The sequence below is a fragment of the Bos indicus genome, chromosome 1, assembly GCF_029378745.1.
Source record: "Bos indicus isolate NIAB-ARS_2022 breed Sahiwal x Tharparkar chromosome 1, NIAB-ARS_B.indTharparkar_mat_pri_1.0, whole genome shotgun sequence".
Lineage (NCBI taxonomy): Eukaryota > Metazoa > Chordata > Mammalia > Artiodactyla > Bovidae > Bos > Bos indicus.
The window spans coordinates 125,857,335-125,885,311 of NC_091760.1; the positions used below are offsets into that span (position 1 = coordinate 125,857,335).

The 27,977-nt window shown below is 40.3% G+C and overlaps 1 protein-coding gene across 4 annotated transcripts in view; it reads left to right on the top strand.

Annotated features, from left to right (window-relative positions):
- Nucleotides 1-27,977, top strand: part of SLC9A9 (solute carrier family 9 member A9) — a 663,806-nt gene that overhangs the window by 441,442 nt on the left and 194,387 nt on the right. For all 4 annotated transcript variants that reach the window (XR_011561320.1, XM_070770059.1, XM_070770128.1 and 1 more), the window contains one exon: nucleotides 3,184-3,337. Coding sequence is in view for 3 of the 4 variants with exons in the window: in XM_070770059.1 (XP_070626160.1) it covers nucleotides 3,184-3,337 (154 nt within the window). In the remaining variant the exon portion in view is untranslated. The remainder of the gene's footprint in view (nucleotides 1-3,183; nucleotides 3,338-27,977) is intronic.

Genomic DNA, 27,977 nt, shown 5'->3' on the forward strand with positions numbered 1-27,977 from the left:
TTCTAAAAGTCTTTTAATGTATGAATACAGATTTAGAAATTTAGAAATCTAGATGATACAATAAATACTTTTAAAAAATAGACCATTAAAATTTTATGTATGTAACTTAACCTTCCTTTAAAAGTAACAAAATCACTACATTTGACTTGCTGTCATTATAAATGTTTATTTGCCCTATTACATGGTATTACAGAGCCTGTAAATCTCTTATAAGTCTTGTGTTACCCAAGACAGATTTTCCATTTTAACATTTTTTATTTTACTACTTGTACTTTTATTTACTCTTCAAAGTCTACATCTGTTTTTATAATACCATCCCATTTTGATTTGAAATTTTCACATTTAATCTTCTGTAACCTCTCGCAAGTATATTTAATGTGGATTCATAAAAATTCAATTAGCATATTATTATTAAAGAGGAAAGATGAGGCAAAAAATCAAATTTTAATATGTCAGTTCAGATTACAGACTTTGTAAAAGTACATTCTCAGGCTAGAAGAATTCTTAAATGTGATTTAATTATTTACTCATTTTCAATGATCCATAAGCTTGGTTTTCCTTGTTGTCTAACACATTTGATTTTTCCAAAAATTATGTGTGCCCAGAAAGACTTTTTTTGGTAAATACAGACAATATTTTTTTAATTGCATGGTAGAGTATTTAAAATAATTTTGAAAATGAAAAATAAGAATCACTCTACCTGATATCAAGTCCTACCATATACCTACAATAATCATGACAGTATACCATCAGAATAGGAATAGACACACAGATCAATGGAACAAAATAGAGAACCTAGGAATCAAGCCAACAAATCCGCAGAACTGATTTTTGAAAAGGGTACAAAAGCAATTCAATAGAGCAATTAAATATCCATGGACAAGAAAAGAAAAGAAAAAAAAGACTCTCAACCTAAAACTCACCACTTATGCCAAAATTAACTTAAAATGAGCATAGACTTAAATGTAAAATATAAAGCTATGTAACTTTAGAAAAAAATTTAAAACATAAGGAAAAATCTTTGAGACCTAGAGCTGATATAGAGTTTTCAGTGCTGTGCTTAGTCATGTCTGAGTCTTTGCGACTCCAGGGACTGTAGCCTACCAGGCTCCTCTGTCCATGGGATTCTCCAGCCAAGAATACTGTAGTGGATTGCCATGCCCTCCTCCAGGAGATCTTCCCAGCCCAGGGATTGAACCCAGGTCTCCTGCATTACAGGCGGATTCTTTACTGTCTAAGCCACTAGGGAAGACCAAGAATACTAGAGTGGGTTCAGTTCAGTTCAGTCACTCAGTCATGTCCGATTCTTTGCAACCCCATGGACTGCAGCACGCCAGGCCTGCCTGTCCATCACCAACTCCTGGAGTTTACCCAAACTCATGTCCATTGAATCAGTGATGCCAGCCAACCGTCTCATCCTCTGTCATCCCCTTCTCCTCCTGCCCGCAATCTTTCCCAGCATCAGGGTCTTTTCAAATGAGTCAGCTCTTTGCATCACATGGCCAAAGTATTGGAGTTCAGCTTTAACATCAGTCCTTCCAATGAACACTCAGGACTGATCTCCTTTAGGACTGGTTGGATGTCCTTGCAGTCCAAGGGACTCTCAAGAGTCTTCTCCAACACCAACAGTTCAAAAGCATTAATTTGTCAGTGCTCAGCTTTCTTTATAGTCCAACTCTCACATCCATGCATGACCACTGGAAAAACCATAGCCTTGACTAGACGGACCTTTGTTGGCCGAGTAATGTCTCTGCTTTTTAATCTATTGTCTAGGCTGGTCATAACTTTCCTTCCAAGGAGTAAACATCTTTTAATAGCCTATCCCTTCTCCAGGGCTCTTCCCCAACCCAGGAATCAAACCGGGGGCTCCTGCATTGCAGACGGATTCTTTACCTGCTGAGATAGTAGTTCATAGACTTGACTGCAGATAGATGATTCATAAAAAGAAACATCAACAGATTAAAGGTCATCAATAGAAAGCTACAAAGTGGGAGGAAATATTTGCAAACTATATAGCCAACAGAAGACTATTATCTAGAATATATAAAGAACTCTCAAAATTTCACAATCGAAAAATCCAACAATTCAATGAGAAAATGAGATAAAGACACAAAGAGCCATTTCACCTGAGCAGGTATACAGATAACAAATGAGCACATTAAAAAATATTCAATACCCAAGATGGGGTGGGGAACATGTATATACCTACAGCTGATTCATGTTGATGTATGACAGAAACCAACTCAATGATGTAAAGCAATCATCCTCCAATTAAAAATAAATTAAAAACAAGAATAAAATATTAAATTCCATTAGGCAAATGGAAATTACAATCCCTATAAGCTATCAGAATGACTAAAATTTAAAACAGAGACAACACTAAAGGCTGATGAGGATGCAGAGAAACTGGATGACTTATATATTGCTGATGAGAATGTAAAATGGTAGTGTCCTTCTGGAAAAGTTTGGCAATTTCTTTTAAAACCATGCAAATACCATATAACTCAGTGATTGTTCCTGGGAATTCATCACAGAGAGTTGAAAACTTATGTTCACATACACAGCAGCCTTTTTTGTAACAGCCAAGACGAGGAACTACCCAGACGGTCTTTAACAGTTAAACAAACTGTGGAACATGTATACCATGGAAATACTTACCACTCAACAGTGAAAAGAAACGAACTATTGATACATTTGACCACCTGGATGAGTATCCAGGGAGTTATGCTGGGTGAAAAAAAAGGCCAATTCCAAAAGGCTACCTACTTTACAATTCCATTTATATAAAATTCTCGAAATGGCAAAATTCTAGAAAAGGAGAATGGATTAATGGTTGCCAGATGTTAAGGAGAAAGTTTGTGGGAGAAAAGCGGGTAACATGAGGGATCTTTACAGTGATGGGAATGTACTGAATCTTGCCTGTATCAGTGTCAAAATCCTGGTTGTGATGTTGTTACTTGAGTTTTGCAAGACGTTGTCTTTGGGGAGGAAATGGGGAACAGGCACGCAGTAAGTCCCTATTATTTCTTACAACTACAGGTGAGTCTACAGTTATCTCAAAATTAAAAGTTTAATTTTAAAAAGAAGTTGTGTTTGTCAGTAAATGGTAAATATAAATTCAATGAAATGAGAATGAAACTTGTATAGATGTTTACTCTCCTTCCTTTGGTGTTTCTCTGTAAGGTTTGCGAGGAGCGATAGCCTTTGCCTTAGCTATTCGGAACACAGAATCTCAGCCGAAGCAAATGATGTTTACCACCACGCTGCTCCTCGTGTTCTTCACAGTCTGGATATTCGGAGGAGGAACAACTCCCATGCTGACTTGGCTTCAGATCAGGTGGGTGACGCTGCTTAACAAAGGAAATGACTATGAGGTATGATTGTGCTGTTCCGTTTCAGATGTTGCTGACTGGCCAAGAGTACAGTGGCCTGTGTGTGCATTTACTTTCCCTGGGGTCAAGTCAACCTTCAATGACAAGGTGAAACAATATGACTGATCACCAACAGAACTGACTTTACCAAGAGTTCTAGAAATCTCAGGATGATGTCTGTTCACAGTCTACCGTCCCTAGAAGTGACTGTCTTTATCTATGAGTTCTTCCATTCAACCAGATTTATTGAATACGATGTGACATGCTGTGGAGTTGACAAAAATGAGTAAGACACCAGTCTTGTCTTCAAGATACTTATGATAAAATGCAATTTATACAGAAAAGGCTGTGATACGAAGGAAAAAATGTTTTGTTTTTAATTCCTATAGCACTTAGGATAGAATTGAGGACACAGGAAATGCTCAAGTGTGTTTGATTATTCAGCCATATGTTTAGCCAGAGGGATGTTATAAACACAGATTAGACAACTTCTCAAAGGAAAATGGGGTCAAGGCTTCAGTCAGGGGCCGTTCAATAAGCAGTGCTTGGAAGATGATTGCTATGAACCCGAAAGATGCAGGTAGTAGACGATATGATGAAAAATGAATAGCTTGTGGCAACTGCGTAAAGGGACAAATCTGTTGTAAAATGCTCTTGTCTTTATTTAAGTGTTTCTTTGACCTGGATCCTCATTTTCACATGCCAGAATGTAACAGTGCTTTACGTAAATCACATTTTATTTCCCAAAGTCATACACCTTGATGATCCTGCAGCCTCTCCCTGGTCCCCCCTATTCTCTGTGAGGCAAATCCATACCCATCACATCCGACAGGATAAGATTCGTCTGACTGGGAAGGGGCTTCCAAGAAGATTGTTTTCAGACCAAGGACTCTGTTATTCCAGCACCAGTGTAGTGCCTGGCACATAGAAGAATTGAATAAATAATTGGTACATGAAAAATTAGCTGGATATAATAAACACACACATATATTTCTTTTGTTAAGCCTTTACTAACAGATTTCTACCCACTTGACAAATAGATGCAAGAGCAGGACTAACGAGTTTAGGATAAAAAGCTTATCTTTAAATTGGACCAAGTGGCTATGTGTAAGCCAAATTCAAGGGGAAAAGGGCCTTTTAAAGTATTGTGAATATTGCTAAACACTTAAAAGCGCTTTGACCAAAGGTCGAAATGGAGAGTGTTTTGAAATGCTTGTTGAACTATTTTCTAACCATGTAAATGTGACCTGCAATTTCTTTCACAGTGGTAGCTACTTGTAGGCTCCTCTGGATGAGCACAAATATTGCATTAAACACTATAGTGTCGGCTCCTCTGTAAACTGATAGTAAGATAATAGTGTGTTCAGGTTTCTGGAAAATAAATTCAGTAGGTGGATCCATGCATGGAAAAATTAGGACTTGGAAAGCAGAAGTTAGAGGATACCAATCCCCACAAGAGAAATATATTGAATGCTCTATCAGGTAAATTAGAATATTCAGAACATAAAGTGGTGCTGGCAACATTTTCTTTAAAGTAATTCAAATATAACTTACTTTCTATTATTGTGTTTCTTTACCCTGAAGGATTTGTCCCCAAAGCAATAACGTGTTTTACCCTAAAATATTTACCGAATTCTCCTATGCACGCGTGCGTGCTGAGTTCCTTCCGTTGTGTTCCACTCTTTGCAATGCTGTGGACTGTAGCCCACCAGGCTCCTCTGTCTGTGGGATTATCAGGCAAGAATACTGGGGTGGGTTGCCATGCCCTCCTCCAGGGGATCTTCTAGAACCCACATCTCTTACATCTCTGGCATTGACAGGCAGGTTCTTTACCACTTTTTTGAAAGGCATCCATTGGCTTCAGATAGATGTCATAGCTTATGCAGTCTCTTAACAACTGGACCAGCAGGGAGAAGGTAATATAAAATGGGGCCTTAGCCGAGTTAGAAGGTTTATCAAGTTATAGTACAGTGCCTAATAGAGAAAGATAGTAACATCAACTGTAGCATCCACAGTAAGAGTCCTGGAGGTCATCTTAGCCCAGTGTGTTATGGCCTGCTGAGAGGCACAGTATGGAGTTGCCAGGTCATGGAAATGCCCCAGTGAGAACTAGCTCCAAATGGCCCACAAATTCAATGCCAGACCTATCCACCAGCCAGAAGGGAAGAAGAGTAAAAGTTAAAACCATAAGCTTTCAAACTCAAATGAACATCAGAACCACCTCGAGGGCTCATTAAACTCCAGATTGCTGGCCCCAGCCTCAGAGTTTCTGATCCAGTAGGTCTGGTTCAGGGCCTAAGAATTTGTATTTTAACCACACTCCAGGCAATGCTGATATGGCTGGTTCTGAGATTACATTTTGAGAACCACTGGTTTACACTTATAACCCCACGTGGAAATGGGGCTACCTTGAGGAGAGAAATTCATTGTGCATTGATCAAGAAGGAAATAGAACATACTAGAATAAACATAAAATAATAAGACCATAAGTTAGTGTGTGTTCAGGCACAAGCACAACACACATTTGGTTTGACCGTGTAATAGCGGTACTATCGTATGCTCTACTTCCATCATGGTTTATAATGCTATCAAAGAAATCCTCAATTTCATTATAGCTTTTAAATATAGTTGTCCATCATTTACACTGTATGTAGGGAGACTTTGCTTGTTTACAGAGAAACATCTCATTAACCATCTTTGATGTCAGATGCTTTCCATGAAATGCCAGAATGTTAGCAAACTGGGGCTTCAATCAAATGACACATAAAGGGGAACCCAAAGGGCAGGTATGCAAACATGACATAGAATGAACTCAAACGTCCTCACTTGGCTATGATTTATTTATACACTTTGCCTTCCCTCTCATATATATTTTACATTCAACTTTTTTTCTTTTTAATTATTAGGTATGTACTTGAGGATTTTTTTTTTGTCCCTATAAATCTGTCATTCAGCTGCAAACTATCACAGTAAGATGCAGTTTTATGTAAGGTAAAAATTGGTAACATTAATATGAATTGCACTTTGATAGAAATAACTTGAAATGGCAATGACTTAAGCTTAGAGAAACTCTATGTAAAGAATGATCTTTACATATGAAACAAATTCTCCATTGGCTAAGTCTTATCATGGGACTTCCCTGGTAGCTCAGATGGTAAAGAATCTGCCTGCAATACAGGAGACCAGGGTTTGATTTCTGGGACAGGAAGATCCCCTGCAGAAGGATATGGCTACCCACTCCAGTATTCTTGCCTGGAGAGTTACACGGACAGAGTTTTATTAATAATAACAAAATACTTTTAATGCAGCATTTTAATGCATTTAACACAGAGACCTTTGCTTCTTAAAATTCTAGAGAAAAAGATTCCTCCAGTATTATTTTGGAGGTTTTCATGTAAAAGCAAGCAGAATGGTCTCTTGATTAGAATCCAGGTCTCCTCCCTTCTGTTAAATACATTAATCCTGGTGCTTAGGAAAACTCAGCTCTCAGTAGCCAAGGACTAGCTCTGCTGTTAGCCAGGAAATAAGAGATCAAAGGTGTCAGGTTTTGCCCTACAAGGCCAGTAAACAGTATTATCCACCAAAGAATCACACATGTTTACAAAGAAAGTTCAGAGACCAACAGAGTAAAACTTTCTGGCAGTGAAACTCCAGTACTTTGGCCACCTCATGCGAAGAGTTGACTCATTGGAAAAGAGTCTGATGCTGGGAGGGATTGGGAGCAGGAGGAGAAGGGGACGACAGAGGATGATATGGCTGGATGGCATCACTGACTCGATGGACATGAGTTTGAGTGAACTCCGGGAGTTGGTGATGGACAGGGAGGCCTGACGTGCTGCAATTCATGTGGTCACAAACAGTCGGACACGACTGAGCAACTGAACTGAACTGAACCCTACTTAGTTAAGAGTAGGGTGTCACATGGAGTTAATGGAATGAGAGCCCATTTGTTGTTCAGTCGCTCAATCATGAATGACACCATGGACTGCAGCATGCCAGGCTTCCCTGTCCTTTACCATCTCCTGGAGCTTGCTCAATCTCACGTCCATTGAGTTGATGATGTAAGCAAACAATCTCATCCTCAGTCATCCCCTTCTCCTCTTGCCCTCGGTCCTTCTTAGCATCAGGATCTTTTCCAGTCAGTTGGCTCTTAGCATCAGGTGGCCAAAGTATTGGAGCTTCAGCTTCAGCATCAGTCCTTCTAGTGAATATTCAGGGTTGATTTCCTTTAGGACGGACTGGTTGGACCTCCTTGTAGTCCAAGGGACTCTCAAGAGTCTTCTCCAACACCACAGTTCAAAAGCATCAGTTCTTTGGTGCTCATCCTTCTTCATGGTCCAACTCTCATATCCATACATGACTACTGGAAAAACCATAGCTTTGACTATACAGACCTTTGCTGGCAAAGTAATGTCTCCTTTTTAATATATTATCTAGATTTGTCACAGCTTTTCTTCCAAAGAGGAAGCATCTTTTAATTTCACAGCCACAATCACCATCTGCAGTGATTTTGGAGCCCAAGAAAATAAAGTCTGTCACTGTTTCCATTGTTTCCCCATCTATTTGCCATGAGATGATGGGACCATACCACAGTGAAAACATTTCCTAGCTTCTCCCAGATAGGAATGCCAGATTCATCTCTTCAACACATCTCAGCCACAGTGCAGAAAGCCTAGTTTACCAGAGCAATTCAGAACTTGTATTCCAGACAGTATGAGAAAGTGCCCCCAGCAAGATGACTTATACAACTTCCAGATTTTAGCTTCCAATATCACAAAGAATAATAGTTGACTTTTATTGACAATTTATTCTGTGCCAGATATTAGAAAATAAAGTGCAAGATAAAGTACAAAACCTCCCTGCAACTCTGCCTCTAATCTGTGAAATGGAGATGATGGTAGTAGCTTCCTCCTAGAGTGGGTGAGGCCTGACGAAGTGGCACAGTCGCATTGTCTGGCTGCAGAGTCAGACTCCAAGGCCAGGCAGCCCGAGCCCAGGGCCTGCACTCCCAACTAGTTCCTTCTTCTGCCACTGAAAATGCTATGCTATGCTAAGTCACTTCAGTTGTGTCCGACTCTGTGTGACCCCAGAGATGGCAGCACACCAGGCTCCCCCATCCCTGGGATTCTCCAGTCAAGAACACTGGAGTGGGTTGCTATTTCCTTCTCCAATGCATGAAAGTGAAAAGAGAAAGTGAAGTCACTCAGTCGTGTCCAACTCCTAGCGACCTCATAGACTGCAGCCTACCAGGCTCCTCCATCCATGGGATTTTCCAGGCAAGTGTACTCGAGTGGGGTGCCATTGCCTTCTCCGGCCTCTGCAAATAAATGAGCTTATTCCTGATGCCAGCAATCTACCTTGATTAACAAATCCTCTGGGGAAAAAGAGATGTACTTTTATAACCAAGACAGGCCAGTTAAAAACAAATACAGGGAATCTTCATCCATCATGAGTGATTGGGTTGACTTGCTCACTCAGCACAGAAATTCTTAGATACAAATTTTCTCCTTGACCTAGAAAAGTTAAAGGTAAATAAGGCCAGCCCTGGTCTCAGGTAGCCAAGGAGGGAAGTTTGTCTACCTCAGTTGTAGAAATTTGAAATTAGAGGCATTTGTTACCCTCAGGCTCATTTCCCAACCCCATTTGGGATTCCATCAGCCCTCCATCAGCCTCTTTCACAGATCAGACAAAAAAATTGCACATCCTGCTCTGTGTCCATTGCAGAATGAAAAACTTTTAGGTAATACAGTGTCTCCGCTAGCATTATTTTAGTTAAGTCTTTAAATTTTATTTGGGGTTTATGTCCTCTTCTATTTTATGTCATCCTAGAATGATTTTTTCATCAAATGTCCCCACTGACTACAAAGTTTTTAATATCAGTCACCATAGGAATGCATACAGAGGTAAAGAGAGAACTGTCTTTAGTAATATTTTTTAATCTTAAACAATAATGAAGTTAAATATACCTGCTTACATACTGATTTCCCTTATTGCTGAGGTGAGGAAATGACAATCTAATGTAATAGAAGATCAGATCAGATCAGATCAGTCGCTCAGTTGTGTCCGACTCTTTGTGACCCCATGAATTGCAGCACGTCAGGCCTCCCTGTCTATCACCAACTCCCGGAGTTCACTCAGACTCACGTCCATCGAGTCAGTGATGCCATCCAGCCATCTCATCCTCTGTCATCCCCTTCTCCTCTTGCCCCCAATCCCTCCCAGCATCAGAGTCTTTTCCAGTGAGTCAACTCTTCCCATGAGGTGGCCAAAGTACTGGAGTTTCAGCTTTAGCATCATTCCTTCCAAAGAAATCCCAGGGCTGATCTCCTTCAGAATCGACTGGTTGGATCTCCTTGCAGTCCAAGGGACTCTCAAGGGTCTTCTCCAACACCATAGTTCAAAAGTATTAATTCTTCGGTGTTCAGCCTTCTTCACAGTCCAACTCTCACATCCATACATATAATCAAATTCCCTTCATATCCAGCTGGGTTCTGCTTGGTTTTCTTTTTGGCATCCAGAGTCTTATGCATGTTTAACAATTTATTTCACTGGTGAGTTAACATAGTAATTAAGCTCACACACTGTGAGGCAGACAATGTGGGTTCTAATCTTGCCTCCCTCTCCTACTAGCTGTGGGACCTTGAGCAATAATTTAACCTCTTTATGCTTCAGTTTTCTTATTTGTAAGCTTGAAACAATAATAACTTCCTACCTCTTTAGATTTTTATATGGATTAAGTATTGCAGGTATAAATTTAAGGCACACAGTAAGTGCTCAATAAATGTTGTGCTGTAGTTATTTAGTCGCTAGGTCGTGTCTAACTCTCTTGTGACACCATGGACGATAGCCCAGCAGGCTTCTCTGTCCATGGGATTTTCCAGGCAAGAATATTGGAGTGGGTTGCCATTTCTTTCTCCAGGGTTTCTTCCCAGTCCAGGGTTCGAACTCGAGTCTCCTGCATTGGCAGGTGGATTCTTCACCACTGAGCCACCAGGGAAGACCAAATGTTGCTGCAACACTACCCAAATCACCACCTATGAGCCTTGCTTATCTAAACATCCTTTTTCTGCCTATGGCATGTGTGTATATATATAAATGTGTACACACACACACACACACATACACATATACACACGTATATATACACATATATGTGTATATATATGTGTATACGTATACACATATATATATACACATATACACACACACATGCATACATACACATAAAGAGTTATTAATTAATTGTATTTATGAAAGCATGGCTTACATGGGAAATAGAAATAGTCTCTAGGGAGTTTATTTCATTTTATGTAGTGACTAGATTCATCAATTTTACAGGCAGCTCCTATTTCTGCATTCAAAATAATGAACCTCTTAAAGAAAAATGCTCACAAAAAGCGTAATATTTATCCAGCAACTCAGAAAGATTCTTTCTGGAACATGCTTCTGTTTGCTTCTAAGTAAAATAATCTTTGTCTCAGATCTCTTCAGAGATTTAATTTGCACCATTTCATTGATATATATTAATTTATTATTTTGCATTGATTTTGTACCAATTTGTACATTTTGTATCAGTTTGTATTAATTGACAAGTCTGAGAAATACCCTCTGTCTTGTAACATGGAAAATGAGTTTACTCCTATGAATGTAAACTTATACTCAATATTCCCCACCTCTAACTCCCATTTAAAATTATGTTCTATTTTCTGTAGGCTTTTCTAAATATTGTTTCAGAACTCCAAATATTTATTGCTTAAATTAATTTAGTTTGATATATTTTATTAAAATTATTGGATGACTCTAGTAACCTGCTGTTAACCTAAATATATCCTGGGTTTTTAACAAGTGTGGAGAGCAGCTACTAGATTTACCTTCAGTGCCATCTGGGTTTTTTAATATGTTTCTTTCTGCATACTGAATCTTCCCAGTTCCAGAGATAATAGACTTTATCCTCACATCTGCCAGCTATCCTCCACTAGGCATGCGCTTATCTTCTTCAACATGCTCTTGAGAACATCAGTATCAATAAGCTTCACCCATTTGTGAGGTTTACCAAACAATGAACATTCTGCTCTATTGAAGGGTATTTATTAGCCTGCTATCATAAAATGTGATCAAATATAGGTGCCTTACTTTAAGTAGTAAATGTGTCGTTGTTACTGTTGTTCAGTGGCTGAGTTGTGTCCATCTCTTTGCAACCCCGTGGACTGCAACATGCTAGGCTTCCCTGTCCTTCACCATCTCCCAGATCTTGCTTAAACTCATGTCTATTGAGTGATGCCATCCAAATACCTCATCCTCTGTCATCCCCTTCCCCTCCTGCCTTCAATCTTTCCTGGCATCAGGATCTTTTCCAACGAGTCAGCTCTTTGCATCAGGTGGCAAAGTATTGACACTTCAGCTTCAGCACCAGCCCTTCTAATGAATATTCACGATTGATTTCCTTTAGGATTGACTGGTTTGAACTCTTTGCAGTCAAAGGGACTCTCAAGAGTCTTCTCCAGCACCACAGTCTGAAAGTATGAATTCTTCAGTGCTCAACCTTCTTTATGGTCCAACTCTCACATCCATACATGACTACCAGAAAAACTATAGCTTTGACTATATAGATCATTATTGGCAAAGTGATGTATCTTTACTTTAGATAATACGTGAAGTCTGAAAAGAATATTTTAAATACAATAGATGGAACTTGTGACCCAAAAGGCTATAGAGGGGATTCCAGTTTGGGTCAAGACGGAGTAACCATGCTTAATCCCTTCTGTATCTTTCTCTGAATGCAATTAAAATCTCTAGACAGAATGCCTGTAGCTGCTATCTAAGGACTTTTAAGAGTAAATGATGGATTGGGGAAGGAAACAAATTCAGAGTACTATTAAACCAGTGGTGAATTTCCCTTTTTTTTTTTCCCCTCTATGGCTTCTCAACCTGAACTCAAAGCAGTTTAAAGGTCAGAATTGCACAATAAGGAAGAGAGTAAGAACCGCAACAGAAGTGATCTGTTTGGGCATAAGGAACAGGACAGAGGACTGTCATGGGTTAGAGGAGTGGGGAATTCCCTGGGTTTGTTGTTATTGCTTACTTCATTGTCATTTCAATACCAGGCAGAGCTGAGGCAGCAGCGGTAATGATGGCAGCAGCGCCGGTTGGATGGACCCCAAATTCCCAGTCAGGGGAACTAAGATCCTGAGGCCTCACCTGAGGCCGCAGGAAGAATTCCCATGGCATTATTTTCTCTCTTAATCTTATCACTGTTTGACCTTGAAAACAGGCCCAATATTGCAGAAAAGTCATGGGAAAACACGTAGAAGCACAGGGAAACAAAAACCCTGGGCTTTAGGAAGCCAGAAAATATGGGGGAAATTGTGGTGTGGAGGGAGCACAGGAAAGTTAAAATTGTGTATAAACTTTTGGGCTCACCTCCAAGCTGCATAAGCATATATCTGACCCTAAACATCACACCAAAGCGTTTGAGAAATGAACTGCAAGAGAGAGCATCACTCAGGTCCCATATATACACTGCACAGCTCACATGAAGGGCATGTATGGATCTTAGATCAAAATGTAAACTATAAAACTTCTAGAAGAAAACATAAGAGACAAATCTTCATGGCCTTAAATTAGGCAAAGGAGTCTTAAATGTTATACCAAAAGCATCACATACAAAATAAAAAAAGTGATAAATAGGACTTCATCAAAAGGAATCTCTTTTGCTTTGCAAAAGACGCTGTTAAGAGCATAAAAATGCAAACTACACACTCAGACTCTGAGAGAATGCATTGCTGATGGGAATACAAAAGAGTGTGGCCAATCTGTAGATCACTTTAGCAGTTTCTTATAAAGTTAAACATACAGTGATTATAGGAGTCAGCATTCCCTCTTCTAGACATTTAGCCTAGAGAGTAAAGTGGGGATAACAGAATCTGTCTCTGAAGATTAAACATGTGAACATTAAGTAAAAAAATACATGTTAAAATCCTTTGAGCAGAACTGAGGACTCATTAGTAACTATTTTATTCACAGCTTTTATTAGAAATGTCAGATAAAGTTTAATAGTGTTTTCAGCATATATTCAGATAATCACATCATTTTTTTTCATCTGGTTTATTGATGTATGAGATATATTGATTGCTATCTTGATATTGAATTATATTTACAATATCAGGATAGTTATTTTTTTCCCCACAGTTCTGCTATCTATAATAATAGCCGAGGTTAGTCTATAATTTTCTTTTTTTTGGAAGGAGAGGGGGCTCTCTTTATTTAAAGTTTAAATAGTGTTAAGGATGTGCTATATTCATAGCATGAGCTAAAGACTTCTATTTTTTCATGGTATTAAATGAAAGCATAGAGTAGAAATGATCAGGTTTTTAAAGAGAAGTTAGGAGTCAGCTGTAAAACCATCTGGCTCCTGGAGTCCTTTTAATAGTAGGTCTTTAATCACCTTTCTGGATGTGAGAGTTGGACTGTGAAGAAAGCTGAGCACCGAAGGATTGATGCTTTTGAACTGTGGTGTTGGAGAAGACTCTTGAGAGTCCCTTGGACTACAAGGAGATCCAACCAGTCCATTCTAAAGGAGATCAGTCCTGGGTGTTCATTGGAAGGACTGATGCTGAAGCTGAAACTCCAATACTTTGGCCACCTCATGTGAAGAGTTGACTCATTGGAAAAGACCCTGATGCTGGGAGGTATTGGGGGCAGGAGGAGAAGGGGACGATAGAGGATGAGATGGCTGGATGGCATCACCGACTTGATGGACATGAGTTTGAGTGAACTCCAGGAGTTGGTGATGGACAGGGAGGCCTGGCGTGCTGTGATTCATGGGGTCGCAAAGAATCCGACACGACTGAGCAACTGAACTGAACTGAATCACCTTTCCAGTGTCTCCTATGGTAATTGCTGTATTCAGATGTAAGATTGTGATTTTTTTTTTTTAGCTCAAAAGTGGTCAAGGATTGGCAATTTCATATGGTTAAATGTAGTAGTAAAATGGATATCCATATGACCTTTACCTAGTTTTATCCACTGTTAATAATATGCCCATTTTGCTTTCTTGCTTTTATAAATACATATATCACATATATTAAATGTGTTTTTATTTGCTTTTTTTTATTTTTCACTGAATCATTTAAATGTAAAAACAGACATCATACACTTCTAATCTAAGTACAGGATAATGAGTCTTTGAAAAACAAGGACATTCTATTAGATTACTAAAATATCATCACTGTATCTAAAAATATTAAAAACAATAATGTTATCAGTATACACTCAAATTTTCCCAGTTATTGCAAAAAAAATATCATGTGTAGATGTTTTTTAATTACATGATCTGATAGAGGTTATATATTGTATTTGGTCAGTTTTCTTTTAGTCTCTTTAAATCAGTTTCTCTGCTTGTTTTTTCCCCCATGGCATTGATTTTTAGGGAAAAAAAAAAGGTCAGTTGTTTCACACACTATTTCACATTCTGGACTTGTTTGTTTCCTTCTAGATCAATTAATATGTTCTTTTCTCTGCTATATTTCCTGGAAACTAGAAATTAGGTCAAGGCTTGAAATTCAGGTTGAACCTTTTTGGCGAGAATTTCCACTGGCAAATGAACAAGTCTTTCACTCATTAGGGGTATGTTTCAGGTACACCTGTTGGTCTGTATTATTTGACATGGTATCTGGTAACCCCTTGTGGACGTGGTTAGTCCCAAACTGAGATATACTATCCTGGGTAGTAAACTGTGTCCTCTCAAAATTCATATATTGAAGCTCTAACACCCAGTATTACTGTAGTTGGAGACAGGGTTTTTAGAAGGTAATGAAGGTTAAGTGGGATCATGAGAGTAGGGTTCTAGCTGATAGGAGTGGTGAACTTATAAAAAGAGAGATGGATTGCTGTCTCTCTGCACATGTGCTCCAAGGAACACAGTGAGGACATAGGGAGAAGGTGCTGTCTGCAAACCAAGACATAAGCCCTCACCAGAGCCTAACCATTCTGGCAACCTGATCATAGACTGCCAAAACTGTGAGAAAATAAATGTCTGTTGTTTAAGCCAAAAAGAATATTCATTGGTAATGCTATATACTTAATAATGTGTATTTCCCCCAAAATTAATAATGTACATTTCATATCAATAGGCACATAAAGTCAACTTGTCCCACTACTGGTGATGCTGAGTTTGTTCATATGGTTATAGCAGTAACTTCCATTGTAAAAGTATAGTTTTAACTCTGTAATTAGTTTTTAACCTATGGGGCAACACTTGAGAACTGTGTGAATCTCCTGTTTCCAACATTCTTTTAGCCATTGTTTTTGCATCCATCAATGATCTCTGTCTGATTCAGTGATTCATTTGAGATGACTGTTTTGATTTCCTTTGCAAGGTGATTTTTTGTGAGTTTCCTAGTTTACCAAATGATCACAATTTTGATTACCTTTTTTATTAGTAATATTTATTTCTAATACATTGAATTATAAGAATGTTTTACCAGTAACAATTCTACTTTTAACATATAAGATGTTTTATAATCAAATATGTGACTGATTTGGGTGTATATTCCATGGACACACACCAAAAAAAGTATTTTTGCTCTTTTTAGGGAAAAAGTTTTGTACATATGTATTGAATTTCTTGATGATGTTACTCAAATTCCCTACATCCTTATCTATATTTTCACTAGATATAGGATTCTGAAAGAGATACATTAAATTCCCCAGTAGAATTTTTTGTAATCAAAGTCTTACATTCTAATTTTATATAATCTTTCATGAATCAGTATTTTTTATGTGTTGTGTGTAGTATACCACTTTATGATAGGGACTCTTCAAATTGCCTGGTATGTCTTTCTCATCCCAGAAATGAAGCTTAAATTGGTTGTATCCTTCTTATACGTTCATTCCCCTCTTCTATTCTCTAGTTATCATAATGTGACATCCTAAAATAAAGAGTGAAAGCAACACAGAAAACTCATTTTCGTTAGTACTAGACAGTGGGAACGCCTTCCTTCCTCCATTTCATTTTGGTTATAAACAAGCAGTGAGCTAGTAGATTTCAGTGTTTTGATCAACATCATTTCATTCCCTGAAGTCCTTAACTTCTCTTTAGAAAATAAAGTCTAATTTTTAATCTATTATCATCTTTTACCTGTTAGTATGCATTTTAAACCTTAATGAAATGGTTTAAGAAAAATTACTGCATAAAATCCGAAGAGTTGCAATAGAACTCCCATTTTGCATTTACCCTAAAGATCAATTGCAGAGCCCAAATATGGGATTTTAACTGGAGTTTTTAAAAATAAGTGCTGAGTTCTATCACACAGAATCACTTCGAAGAAATTGGTTAAGACAGGGAATTGCCCATTAGAGGCAAAATGTGCTTTAATGCAGAGTTCATTGTACTCAGTACATGGAATGTTTGGAAGACTATTAGCACTTCTTTTCTTTTCTTTTTTTTAACGGGAAGCGTGTTCCCCATGTCCCACTGCTAGATTTGCAGTGCAGAGTATAACTGACCAGTAATGAAGCAGTCCCCACGCTTGGAGATGAGGGTTGAAAGAATGTAACAATTGACTTCTCTGGGCATTGGCTGCTTATTTCTTATTTTCTGCAGGATTCAATGTGAACATCAAAGGTCACCACATGTCTCCTTGAGCTTCTTTGTCTCTCATTCTCCTTGGGCACAGCACCCACATATGAGCCCCACCAAGTAAACGATCGTCTTTGTTTGGAAAGTTGCAGCTAAAATGCTGGTTCAGTTCTGGGGCCACCACAACCTAGATTTCCTCACCTGCTGGCCCTCGCGGGTTTGTGCCAGGAGAGTGCAGCTGCCTGCCTGCAGCCTTTGTCCATGTGGGTTGTGATTTATTCTGGTCTAGCCAGCAAAATAATCCCATTCTTTTCTTTTTATTATTTTACTGTCACCATGGATCTACTCATTATTATACAGCACTCTTATGTCAAAGAGATCCTCAAAGAAAGGGAGAAAATATAAATGTTTGAAACAGCAATCTTAATTCTATTTTTCATGAACCATTACCAGACATTTAAGCAAGTATTTAATTTTTATGAGTATAAACTAATACATGCTTATTATATAAAATTTTAAAAACTAAAAAATTATTTAAAAAAATAAAATTCACCTGAAGTCCTTTTATGCCAAGATAATTACTAACAATAGTACATTTCTCTATTAATCTATAGATGTATAGATTTATAGATCTATAGGTTTTTTGGTAATCAAATTTTTTTTACAAAACTCAGATCTGTTATTTTTTTACTTAAAAATATAGCATGATAGCTTTCCAATTTTATTAGCTATCCTGTGAAATTATGTTTTCAAGGACTGAATAACAAAATAATATGAATATGCCAAAATTATTTATTATTTATTAGAACATATGAACCTAGAATTATTTTAAACAATTATAAATGATGCTGTGATTATTTCATACATACATACACACATAAAACTTCTTATATCTCTGATTTTTTTTTGGAATAAAAATGAAATTGAGGAGTCAGTGGTGGAATATTTTATAGAACTCAAAATATATTTTGCCAAATTGCTTTCTAGTAAGGTCAATGGCAACCCACTCCAGTACTCTTGCCTGGAAAATCCCACGGACAGAGGAGCCTGGTTGGCTGGAGTCCATGGGGTCGCTAGGAGTTGGACACGACTGAGCGACTTCCCTTTCACTTTTCACTTTCATGCATTGGAGAAGGCAATGGCAACCCACTCCAGTGTTCTTGCCTGAAGAATCCCAGGGACGGGGGAGCCTGGTGGGCTGCCATCCATGGGGTTCCTCAGAGTCGGACACGACTGAAGTGACTTAGCAGCAGCAGCAGCAGCAGCAAGGGCAGATTAATTTAAACAACAACAATGTAATCTATTCTTTCACTGGTGACTTTCCAACCTATTTCTTGTAGTCCAGGATTATTGCATGTTTTGAGGATGCCTAATCATTTTCTAAAATTTTGTCCTGATTTCAGAAGTTCATTTATTCTAGGTCTTCAAGAAGATGTTCCTTTTTCTTCACTCTGTAGAACATCTTGATAAGCTCTGTGCGAATTTTCTTGCCTCTGCTAGTTTTTGAATATGGAGAAAGCTTTCCAAACAGACTCAGTATTTGCCAAGAGACAGGTGTGTGGATTGCCCTGGTTCCCCTCAACACCCATCTGGCTGTTTGTCACCTTACCTTCTGGGAGTCATAGCAAGCAAATCAATCTGCAACAAATTTAACCAAAACTCTAGGATCAACCAAACACTCATCTTGAAGCTACGCCCTATGTGTGTAGAATTTTCTGTCATCCTCACTGCTCAGTCTTCAGGCCCTCTAAATGAATGCTACACACTCTACTGGCATGTCCCCACTTCCATCCTTGGGTACCACTTTACATATAGGACATTTATACTCCCAAAATGCAATGTGCCCTTGCAAATGCTGACCTCTGTCCCTCATCCTTTCATTCATTCATTCACATTCATTCAGTGAATATTTATTGAGTTTCTACTCTGTGCCAGCCACCAGATAAAGCACAGAAGAGACAACAGTCCCTGCCTTTGTGTAGCTGACACAACACTCCTAACTCCCACCTTCCACCCACCCTGTGACCTTTTGCTCTGGGTTTTCTGGTTGATACAAGATCTCTAAATTGGTGCAGGTAGTGGGGCTGAGGACAAAGTGTGTTTCAGCTGTCTTGCACGCACAGGCCAGGATGCTGTATTCCATGAAGTGGGATATGGGTGGGGAAACACCACTGGTTGCTCTTCATAAAATAGCTTATGATTATTGAAAGCTCCTAGGAGATTCTAATGCTAACCTGTCCATTATTTGAGGTTTTCAATGGGATTGGAGTTGTCTCCTCCTCTGGATCTTCAAAAGCATTTAAGTATGAAGTTAGGAGGGATACCGTTAGGTACTGCTAACTTGAAACCATTTTCAACAGTCACACAAGGCATTTATAATCTTCCAGTTGTGCTATTTCTTTTTATCAAGGTAAATTTTGAGGCAGTTGTTTTTGGAGATTTTGTTGTTGTTGTTCTAGTGGTAAAGAACCCACCCACCGGCCAGTGCAGGAGACTTCAGAATCCGATTCAGTCCCTGGGTCAGGATGGTCCCTTGGGGAAGGGAACAGCTACCCACTCCAGTATTCTGGCCTGGAGAATGCCATGGACAGAGGAGCCTGGTGGGCTACAGTCCATGGGGTCACACAGAGTCAGACACGACTAAAGCAACTTAGCACAGCACAGCAACCGAACAAAAGAAACACAAAACTACAGGAGCAAATTTTGTATGATGAATATAAATAGTATAGTTTGATACTTAATATTTCTGCCTTCAATCCTTCAACAGAAACATTTGGCTGTGATTTTTTTTTTTCCATCACTGATCCAAATCCTGTCTTTGTAACTCAGTAGGACACTAAGGTGAAGTGAAAATCTGGCCTGTGTTTATATCTTATAATTAACTTCTTTTTGGATTGTTTGGTGTGTCCCATAACTTCTAATACATGCTATAAAAATATCAACATCTTAATTTTGTCTTCTGCCCTGTGTATTTGCGATGGTGGTGGGTGGAGGGGCTTAGCAGGGAATATGGAAGTAGTTTCAAGTATGTTGTTGTTGTCGTTCACTTGAAAAGTCACGTCTAACTCTTTGTGACCCCACAGACTGTAGCACCACAGGCTTCCCTGTCCTTCACCATCTCCCAGAGTTTGCTGAAACTCATGTCCATTGAGTCGGTGATGGCATCCAAACATCTCCTCTTCTGTCTTCCCCTTCTCCTCCTGCCTTCAGTCTTCCCCAGCAAAAGGTTTTTTTCCAGTGAGTCGGCTCTTCACATCAGGTGACCAAAGGATTAAAACTTCAGTATCAGTTCTTCCAATGAATATTCAGGATTGATTTCCTTTAGGATTGACTGGTTGGATCTCCTTGCAGTCCAAGGGACTCTCAAGAGTCTTCTCCAGCACCACACTTCAAAAGCATCAATTCTTCAGGGCTCAGCCTTCTCTATGGTCCAACTCTCACATCCATACATGACTACTGGAAAAACCATAGCTTTGACTAGATGGATCTTTGTTGCAAAGTAATGTCTCTGATTTTTAATATGCTGTCTAGATTTTAATACACTGTGTCGATTTGTCATAGCTTTTCTTCCAAGGAGCAAGTGTCTTTTAATTTCATGGCTGCAGTCACCATTTTCAGTGATTTTGGAGCCCAAGAAAATTAAGTCTGTCACTGTTTCCATTATTTCCCCATCTATTTGCCATGAAGTGATGGGACCAGATGCCATGATCTTCATTTTCTGAATGTTGAGTTTTAAGCCAACTTTTTCACTCTCCTCTTTCACCTTCATCAAGAAGCTCTTTAGTTCCTCTTTGCTTTCTGCCATAATGGCAGTGTCATCTGCATATCTGAGGTTATTGTTATTTCTCCCGGCAATCTTGATTCCAGCTTGTGCTTCATCCAGCTCAGCATTTGCAGTGGCCCCCATTATTCCATCAAACTGTTCTTAACTGTCATTTTTTTTTTTTTGCCACACACTTGGGGGCTTGTGGGAATTCCCCATCCAGGGATCAAACCCAAGCCCCTTTTGTGGGAGCATGGTTTCCTAATACTGGACCACCAGGGAATTCCCTGTTCTTACCGGTTTTGATGCTCTCCTACATATTGCTAAATCCAGTGGTCAAGTCTCACTTTTCAGTTTATTGAACCATCAATATTTAACTCAATCAATCCTCCTTCTTACTTGAAACCTCCTTCTTCACTTGGATTCTTGGACATACTCCCACTTTTCCTAATACGTCTGGACCACTACTCAGCTAGTCAGTTTTTGCTGCAGGGAAAATAGACCAAATACATCAATGACCTGCAACCACGAAGATGCTTCTTGTTCAAGTTACACAACAGCTAGAAGTCACCTACAGGTCTGCCTGATGCTACTGGGTTCTACTTAGTTGCAGCTCAGCCCTGCTCAACTCCTCTTGGCTACAGGTTGGCTGGAGTTCTACCATCTGTTTTCTCATCCTTAGACCCAAGCTGATGGAGCAGCCTTATCTGGAACATGCTGTTCTCTCATGGCAGATGACAAGAGACAGTCTCTAAAAGCTTCTACTTGGACATGGTGTGTATCATGTCTACTCACATTCCACTGGGCAAAGTAAATCTACAAGTCGCATTGACTACAGGAAAGGAATAACACAGATGAGGCTTGCCCCTCACCTTAAGCCCCTGAGATGTGCTTCAGAAAGACCATCAACAAGCTTGATAAGTGTCCCCAGATGACTGAGAGTTCCAGTGTCAAACCTGCAGCCTGGTTCATCTGAGAAATCTGAAGGGCCAGGAGCTAGCTGAAGCAGCCTGCAACAGAGTGAGATCCACGGTCTGGGACGTTGATACATTTCCACCAAGAATACATCTAAGCAGTGTGTTTTCTATTGGTTGATAGTGTGGTGGAATAGACTTCTATTCAATAGACTCCATTCCATTGCATGGAGTTATCACAGACTTAGCCCTAGAATGTCAACTGGAGAGACCAGAGATTACAGCAGAAGAAAGTCATGGCTATATAGTTGGATGTTCAGGGGCTGGGGGAGAGGTGGATAGAATGCACAATTCATGTAGGAAACCACAGAAGCAGAGAGCTTTCTGGGTTTCCCGGAGAGCCCTCTCAAATGCCAACAAAGGTCAGCTTTCAACATCCATCACAGCCAAAGAGAAGTGGTGCCAGCAAATGAAACCTTTCTTGCCTGGTTACTTCTCCTCCTTCTCCTGTCCCCTAACCTTGGAGAAGCTAGGATAGCAAGGGAATAGATTAGGAAACAGAAGGGGGATCAAAAGAAAGATGGACACTTCCAGCAAACCCGAGCTGGTGAAGGGAACTCACTTGGAATGAAATTCAGATTCTGATATTATTACATGTGACTGAACATAGTTAACACCTGAGACTATTTCTGTGATTACAGGTGACCAAAGGACTCTTTGTAAAATTATTTTATTTTGAATAGGAAATGTATATATAAGATACAAAATTTGAAAGGTACAAAAGGGTCAATAATGAAGTGAGTCTGCTCCGCTCTATTATACTGCGCACACATGTATTTTATTCGAGTAGAGTTGATTTACAATGTTGTGTTAATTTCTCATGTACAGCAAAGTGGTTCATATATTTTTCATATTCTTTTCCATTATGGTTTCTCACAGGATATTGAATAGAGTTCCATGTGCATTAACAGTAGCACCGTGTTGTTTATTCAGTCTATATATCATAGTTTGCATCTGCTAATCCCAAAGTCCTCCATCACCATGCACCCATCTTCCCCACTTGGCAACCACAAGTCTCTTCTTTATGTCTGTGGGTCTGTTTCATAGATAAGTTCATCTGTGTCATATTTTAGATTCTGCATATTAGTGATATATGTGATATTTGTCTTTTTCCTTCTGATTTCAGTTAGTATAATCATCTCCAGGTCTACTCATGTTGCTGTTAATGGCTCTTTCCATTCTTTTCATGGCTGAGTAATATTCCACGGTGTATCTGTACCGCCTCTTCTTTATCCATTCATCTGTCAGTGGACATTTAGGCTGATTCCATGTCTTGGCTCTTGTGAGTAGTGCTGCTATGAACATAGACATGCATGTATGTTTTTGAATTACAGTTTTGTCAGGATATATGCCCAGGGATGAGATTGCTGGATCATATGGCAACTCAATTTTTAGTGTTTGAGGCACTTCATACTACTTTCCGTAGTGGCTGCACCAATTTACATTCCTGCCATCAGTGTAGGAGGGCTCCTTTTCCTCTACACCCTCTCCAGCATTTGTTATTTGTAGACTTTTTAATGATGGCCATTTTGACCAGAGTGAGGTCAAAATGGTTATTCGTTGTCATCTAGATCAAAGGACTATTTTTTAAACTATCTGGGAGTAATAAAAAGTTATAGAATCAGTTCCACAGAGGGAAGTGTTGAAGCAGAGGTGTGTATATGCATAGTATATGTGTGTGTGTGTGTGTGTGTGTGTGTGTGTGTACGTGTGCACATGAACACGTGTACACGTGTGTGTTGGGTGGAAGGGAGGGAGACCTGATGGAGGTGCTTTCTTTCTTGCTCCATAAGCCACATTCACTGCAAGGGCTCTTGGCCCCTGACTGGTTGCTTCCATCAGCCTGGGTTTTCTCTGTACTAAGAAGTTGCATCATGACTTTGAGGCGACTTCACAGACATCTTTGATTGTGAGGCTCCAGGAGGCCAGAACCTTAGTTTACAGTTGGCTGCCCTTGCATTTGACCCTGTTTACGTAAAGGAAATCTAGGCATCTGGCCAATTCAGGACCAAAGAATTTTGCAGTGAGGGTGTTGATCTTCACTTCCTTTTTTCATTTATAAATGCAGTTGGGAGCTGATTTCAATGTGTTTTTAGGAAGTCAGTAAAAACATTTAGGCATAACTACCACTGTTTTATGAAATTTCATCTATTGTTTTGACCTTGCCTGGGCTTAAATACGGAAATAAAAGGCCTGGTATGGCTGTGGGGGAAGGGAGGGGCATTATATCATTACAGCACCTACTTCAGGTCAGGAAACTCCAAACTGACCATCCATTTCCTACTTTACTAAGCCAAGGAATGCAATCGAGTGTGTGACCAAGGGTAACATGATTCAGGCTAAGAACTGGGTCTATGGAATTTGTTTCCTGGCCGAGAGAACTCCGATTCAATTGCTGCTAGAGTTAAGTGGAAAATAAATACTTTTGCCTTCACTAGAACTATTGTTACTTTTAAAGACTTGTTGCGAACATAAGATCAAACTTAAACATGATAGCATGGATTCTCCTTATGGGAAACTAAGAGAGCCCTGGAAATAGAGCCTTCCACCCCCAGTTCTGCTTGTGCTCCATGACTGAGCTTGCATATCACACCTCAGTCCTTACACTTGAGAGAGAGACTGTTTCTCATTAACACTCAGCATTGGACAAATTAAAAATGCCCACTTAGACACAGGTTTGACTAACGTAGTCTTATCCTTATGTGCATTTATTTGTTTATCTAGTTCTTCATTTCTTAAGATGCCATCCTTCACAGAAGCACCTGGGGCTACAAGCAGCATACTAAAACAGTAATTAAAAAAGGTAGAACATTACAGAGCAGCAATTGAGAGAGCAGCAAAAGAGGTTACATCGTAAAACACTATTATGCTTAAAACCTGAAAGCAGGATTCACCTCATCAGTATAGTAGGCACCCAGGCAAGCAGTTCTGGAGCCCTACAGTGGCTTTGAGAACTCATACATGGGAAGCACATGATGATAAAATTACTCCAAGTTTTACCTCAAAATGTAATTCTCCAACCCTCCCCACCTCTGCCCTACTCTGTTCACCTGTGGGTCGTCTGTTGCACACTGGGCTTCACGTGTCCGTTCAGCCAGAAAGAGTTACAGAGAATTCAAAAACCCCTTTCTTTCCCAGAGGCTGTAACCAGAGTCCTTAGTCATACTTTACACAGCTTAAATGGCAGTTGATGATGCTTAAGTACTGGAAACAATCAAAGGATCATAACCTCAGAGAACATTCTACCAACTGAAGTAGGAGAAAAACCTTGTCCTTCATCACCAGCTCCTGCCCCACCAGGCCCCACAAACCCACCCAGTTTCCTTATGCAACCCCGTGGGCCCTCTCAGCCAGTCACACACCTAATCCAGCCTAGGATTAATAACTGGCCTCACCACTCCTGTTTCTCTTTCCCCTTTTAACAAAGTGTACTTGAAAGATGTGGCTTTTAAAAGTTAGGATTTGCTTGGGTAGCAAGCTGCTTACAAAAGCTAATCACTCTGTGACAGGTTGTTCAGTGAGTGAGAGCTTGGTGAGCATTCTGAACAGGGAAGCTGAGAGTGGATCCCCTCCATTATGTTGATCCAGGGGCGTCAAGATGCTGTTCTCCAACACACTGAGTCCTTTCAGAACCCCCTCTGTAGGCTGTTTAACTTGTTTGTGTAAATGATCCTGTATGTCCATTTTGGTTCATATGGTACTTAAAAGGCAGCATCCGCCGTGCGTGCCAGTGTCTGCCTCTACAGCCTGGCTCCCTTCCACCCTCCCACCCCTTCTCACTCCCTCAAGGCCAAACCCCTCAGGGTGCTCAATTCAGTAAATAGAATTCCCAAGAACAGCATCTTTATAGTTCTGGGCTGAGCTCTGTAAAATAACAACCCACAGAAGTTATGCCAGGCTTATTTTAAAGCCTCTTCTATATGAACGTATTTAAACAGTTTCAATTTTGCCAGCAAAGCTCCTCCGGAGGATGTACTATTCAAATGGTTTTCTACCACAAAGTCCTCTGAAATCATTCTGAAATTCCATATCAAAGAGAGAAAGCATCTCAATGTTCAGTAAAGACCCTGCCTTGGGAAGCAAAGGCTTGCTGAGGCCCTTGGTGAGCGCCTCCAGCTAGCTTCCTATGGCTTATTTCATGAAGAACTGCATGTACCCAATGGGGTGTGCCACCGCTCTGCCAACAATAAACAATAGGGCCATCTCCCAGAATTCAAACCACATTAGCATAGTGGCGATTAAACAAATCATTAGGATGCCTTAAAGGACCTTTGGATTTCCTACAGGAAACATTATGAAGTCACTGTGCTTTCAGAGCTTATAAAATCCTTAGGTGGGTCTCGCCTGCAGAGGAAAATGGCAAACCAGAGTCAAACACACTCTCCCCCAGCATCAGCCTGTGTTCCCCTTGTTTCCTGCACCATTCACCCCATCTTAACTGTCCCTTTCCTGCTGTAAAACACAGTTTGAAGGTGGCTTAAGTGAGCATGAAGACAAAAAACTTGCACTGGCTAATCGTGCTGCCCGGGGAAGCCCACAAAGTCAGGGGCAAACTGAATTTGGCACCGGCGTAACCTCTGAACTTCTGACCCCATAAAGCCATTGTGGGCAAAACCTAGACATGGGTGCCAGAGCTTTAGAAGAGCCACCTCTGCCCCTAACATGACTGCTTCTGCTTTGTCCTCATGGCCACACCTGCCCCAAACTTCTCTTCACTTCAGACCCAGGGCCCTGTGCTCTCTGCCCACACTCTCCTTTCATTATCTGGTACTTTGGGTGCTCTGGGTGGAGGGCAGAAAGGTAAGGCATAATCCCAAAAATTGGCCCCAAACTAGAGGTACAGTTTACACATGAAAGCCACGTGACTCCACAAACTAGGGTGATGGCTGTTGTTCAGCTGCTAAGTCGTGTCCACTTGCGAGGTCCCTCCTCCAGCCTTTGCTCTAGAAACCCCTAGAGTTCAGGCTGCCCTTTTTGCCCTAATTCTTCTCCCTACTCTGGGCTTCCCAGGTGGCAACTAGTGGTAAAGAACCCAGCGGCCAATGCAGGAGATGTAAAAGACGTGGGTTCGATCCATGGGTCAGAAAGGTCCCTGGAGAAGAGCATGGCAACCCACTCCAGTATTCTTTCCTGGAGAAACCCATGGACAGAGGAACCCGGCGGGCTGGAGTTGCAGAATCAGACATGACTGAGAAACTAACACTTTCACTTTCTTCCTACTCCACCTTCCACCTGATGCTGATTGTGGCGACTGCTCATCCACAAACCTTCCCTGGTTCCACGTAGAATTGACCCCTCACTTACCATATCTCCACTGGACTCTGAAGGTACACCAAGTTTAGCCAGAGGCAGTGCAAGGCTGTAGCTAGGAAGACAGGAGGCCGACAACCATGATACTAAACCTAGGTCTCTTTAGCTGTGTGACTTAAAGCAAGCCTTTCTGTGCCTCTGTTTTGTCAACTGCAAGAATGTGAACAATAGCACCTACTGTGCAGAGTTGTTGTGAAAAATTAACAAAATTAACAGAAGAGACTCCGAATAGTGTCTGGCATGTGATAAATTCCTATAATTGTTGTATATGATTACTGCTGCCACTCCTGTTAGGCTATATGATTCCCCGGGGTATAGGCACTGCACATTTATCTTTATATCCCCACCTCCTTGAAGCTATGGGTAGCGCAGAGTGGACAACCATAGAAGTTTATGAAATACAAATTGAACAGCTGTATAAAGGACTGACCAACAAGTGAAAGGACCCAGGAAGGACAGATGGAGCAGCATCTTATTGCAGCAATAGCCCTGGGCCCAGAACCGGAGATGCCTGAGTTCAGCTAATACGGCTTGACTTTGCTCAATCAAACGAGCCCCTGAGTCCTCCAGCAGTGGGACTCCTGGAAACAAATGATGGGGTGTGGCTCTGAAGACTGGGATCCACTCCCCACTCAGGGGTTCAAGATCCATTTGACTCCAACATTCCCTGCCTTGGTTTCTTCAACTGCCAAAGACAGGCATTGGACAGACCAAAGGGTCCCAACCCTGTGGGCCATTCTGGGCTAAGGGCTTATACACTAGAGTTCTTACAGTTTCCTGGGAGACAGTTCCACTGTTTGGTGTGAGGCTGAGGATCAGAGTCTTAAAAAAAAAAAACTCCCCAGGTGTTTGCAAATCTCAGACACAGGTTTCTAAACAGCTAGACTAGATGACTTCTCATGCCAGAAGGCAGAGGTGGCTGCGGGCCATACCCTGGAATGTACTATAGCACCACACTCCTCCCTGGGCTTCCCTGGTGG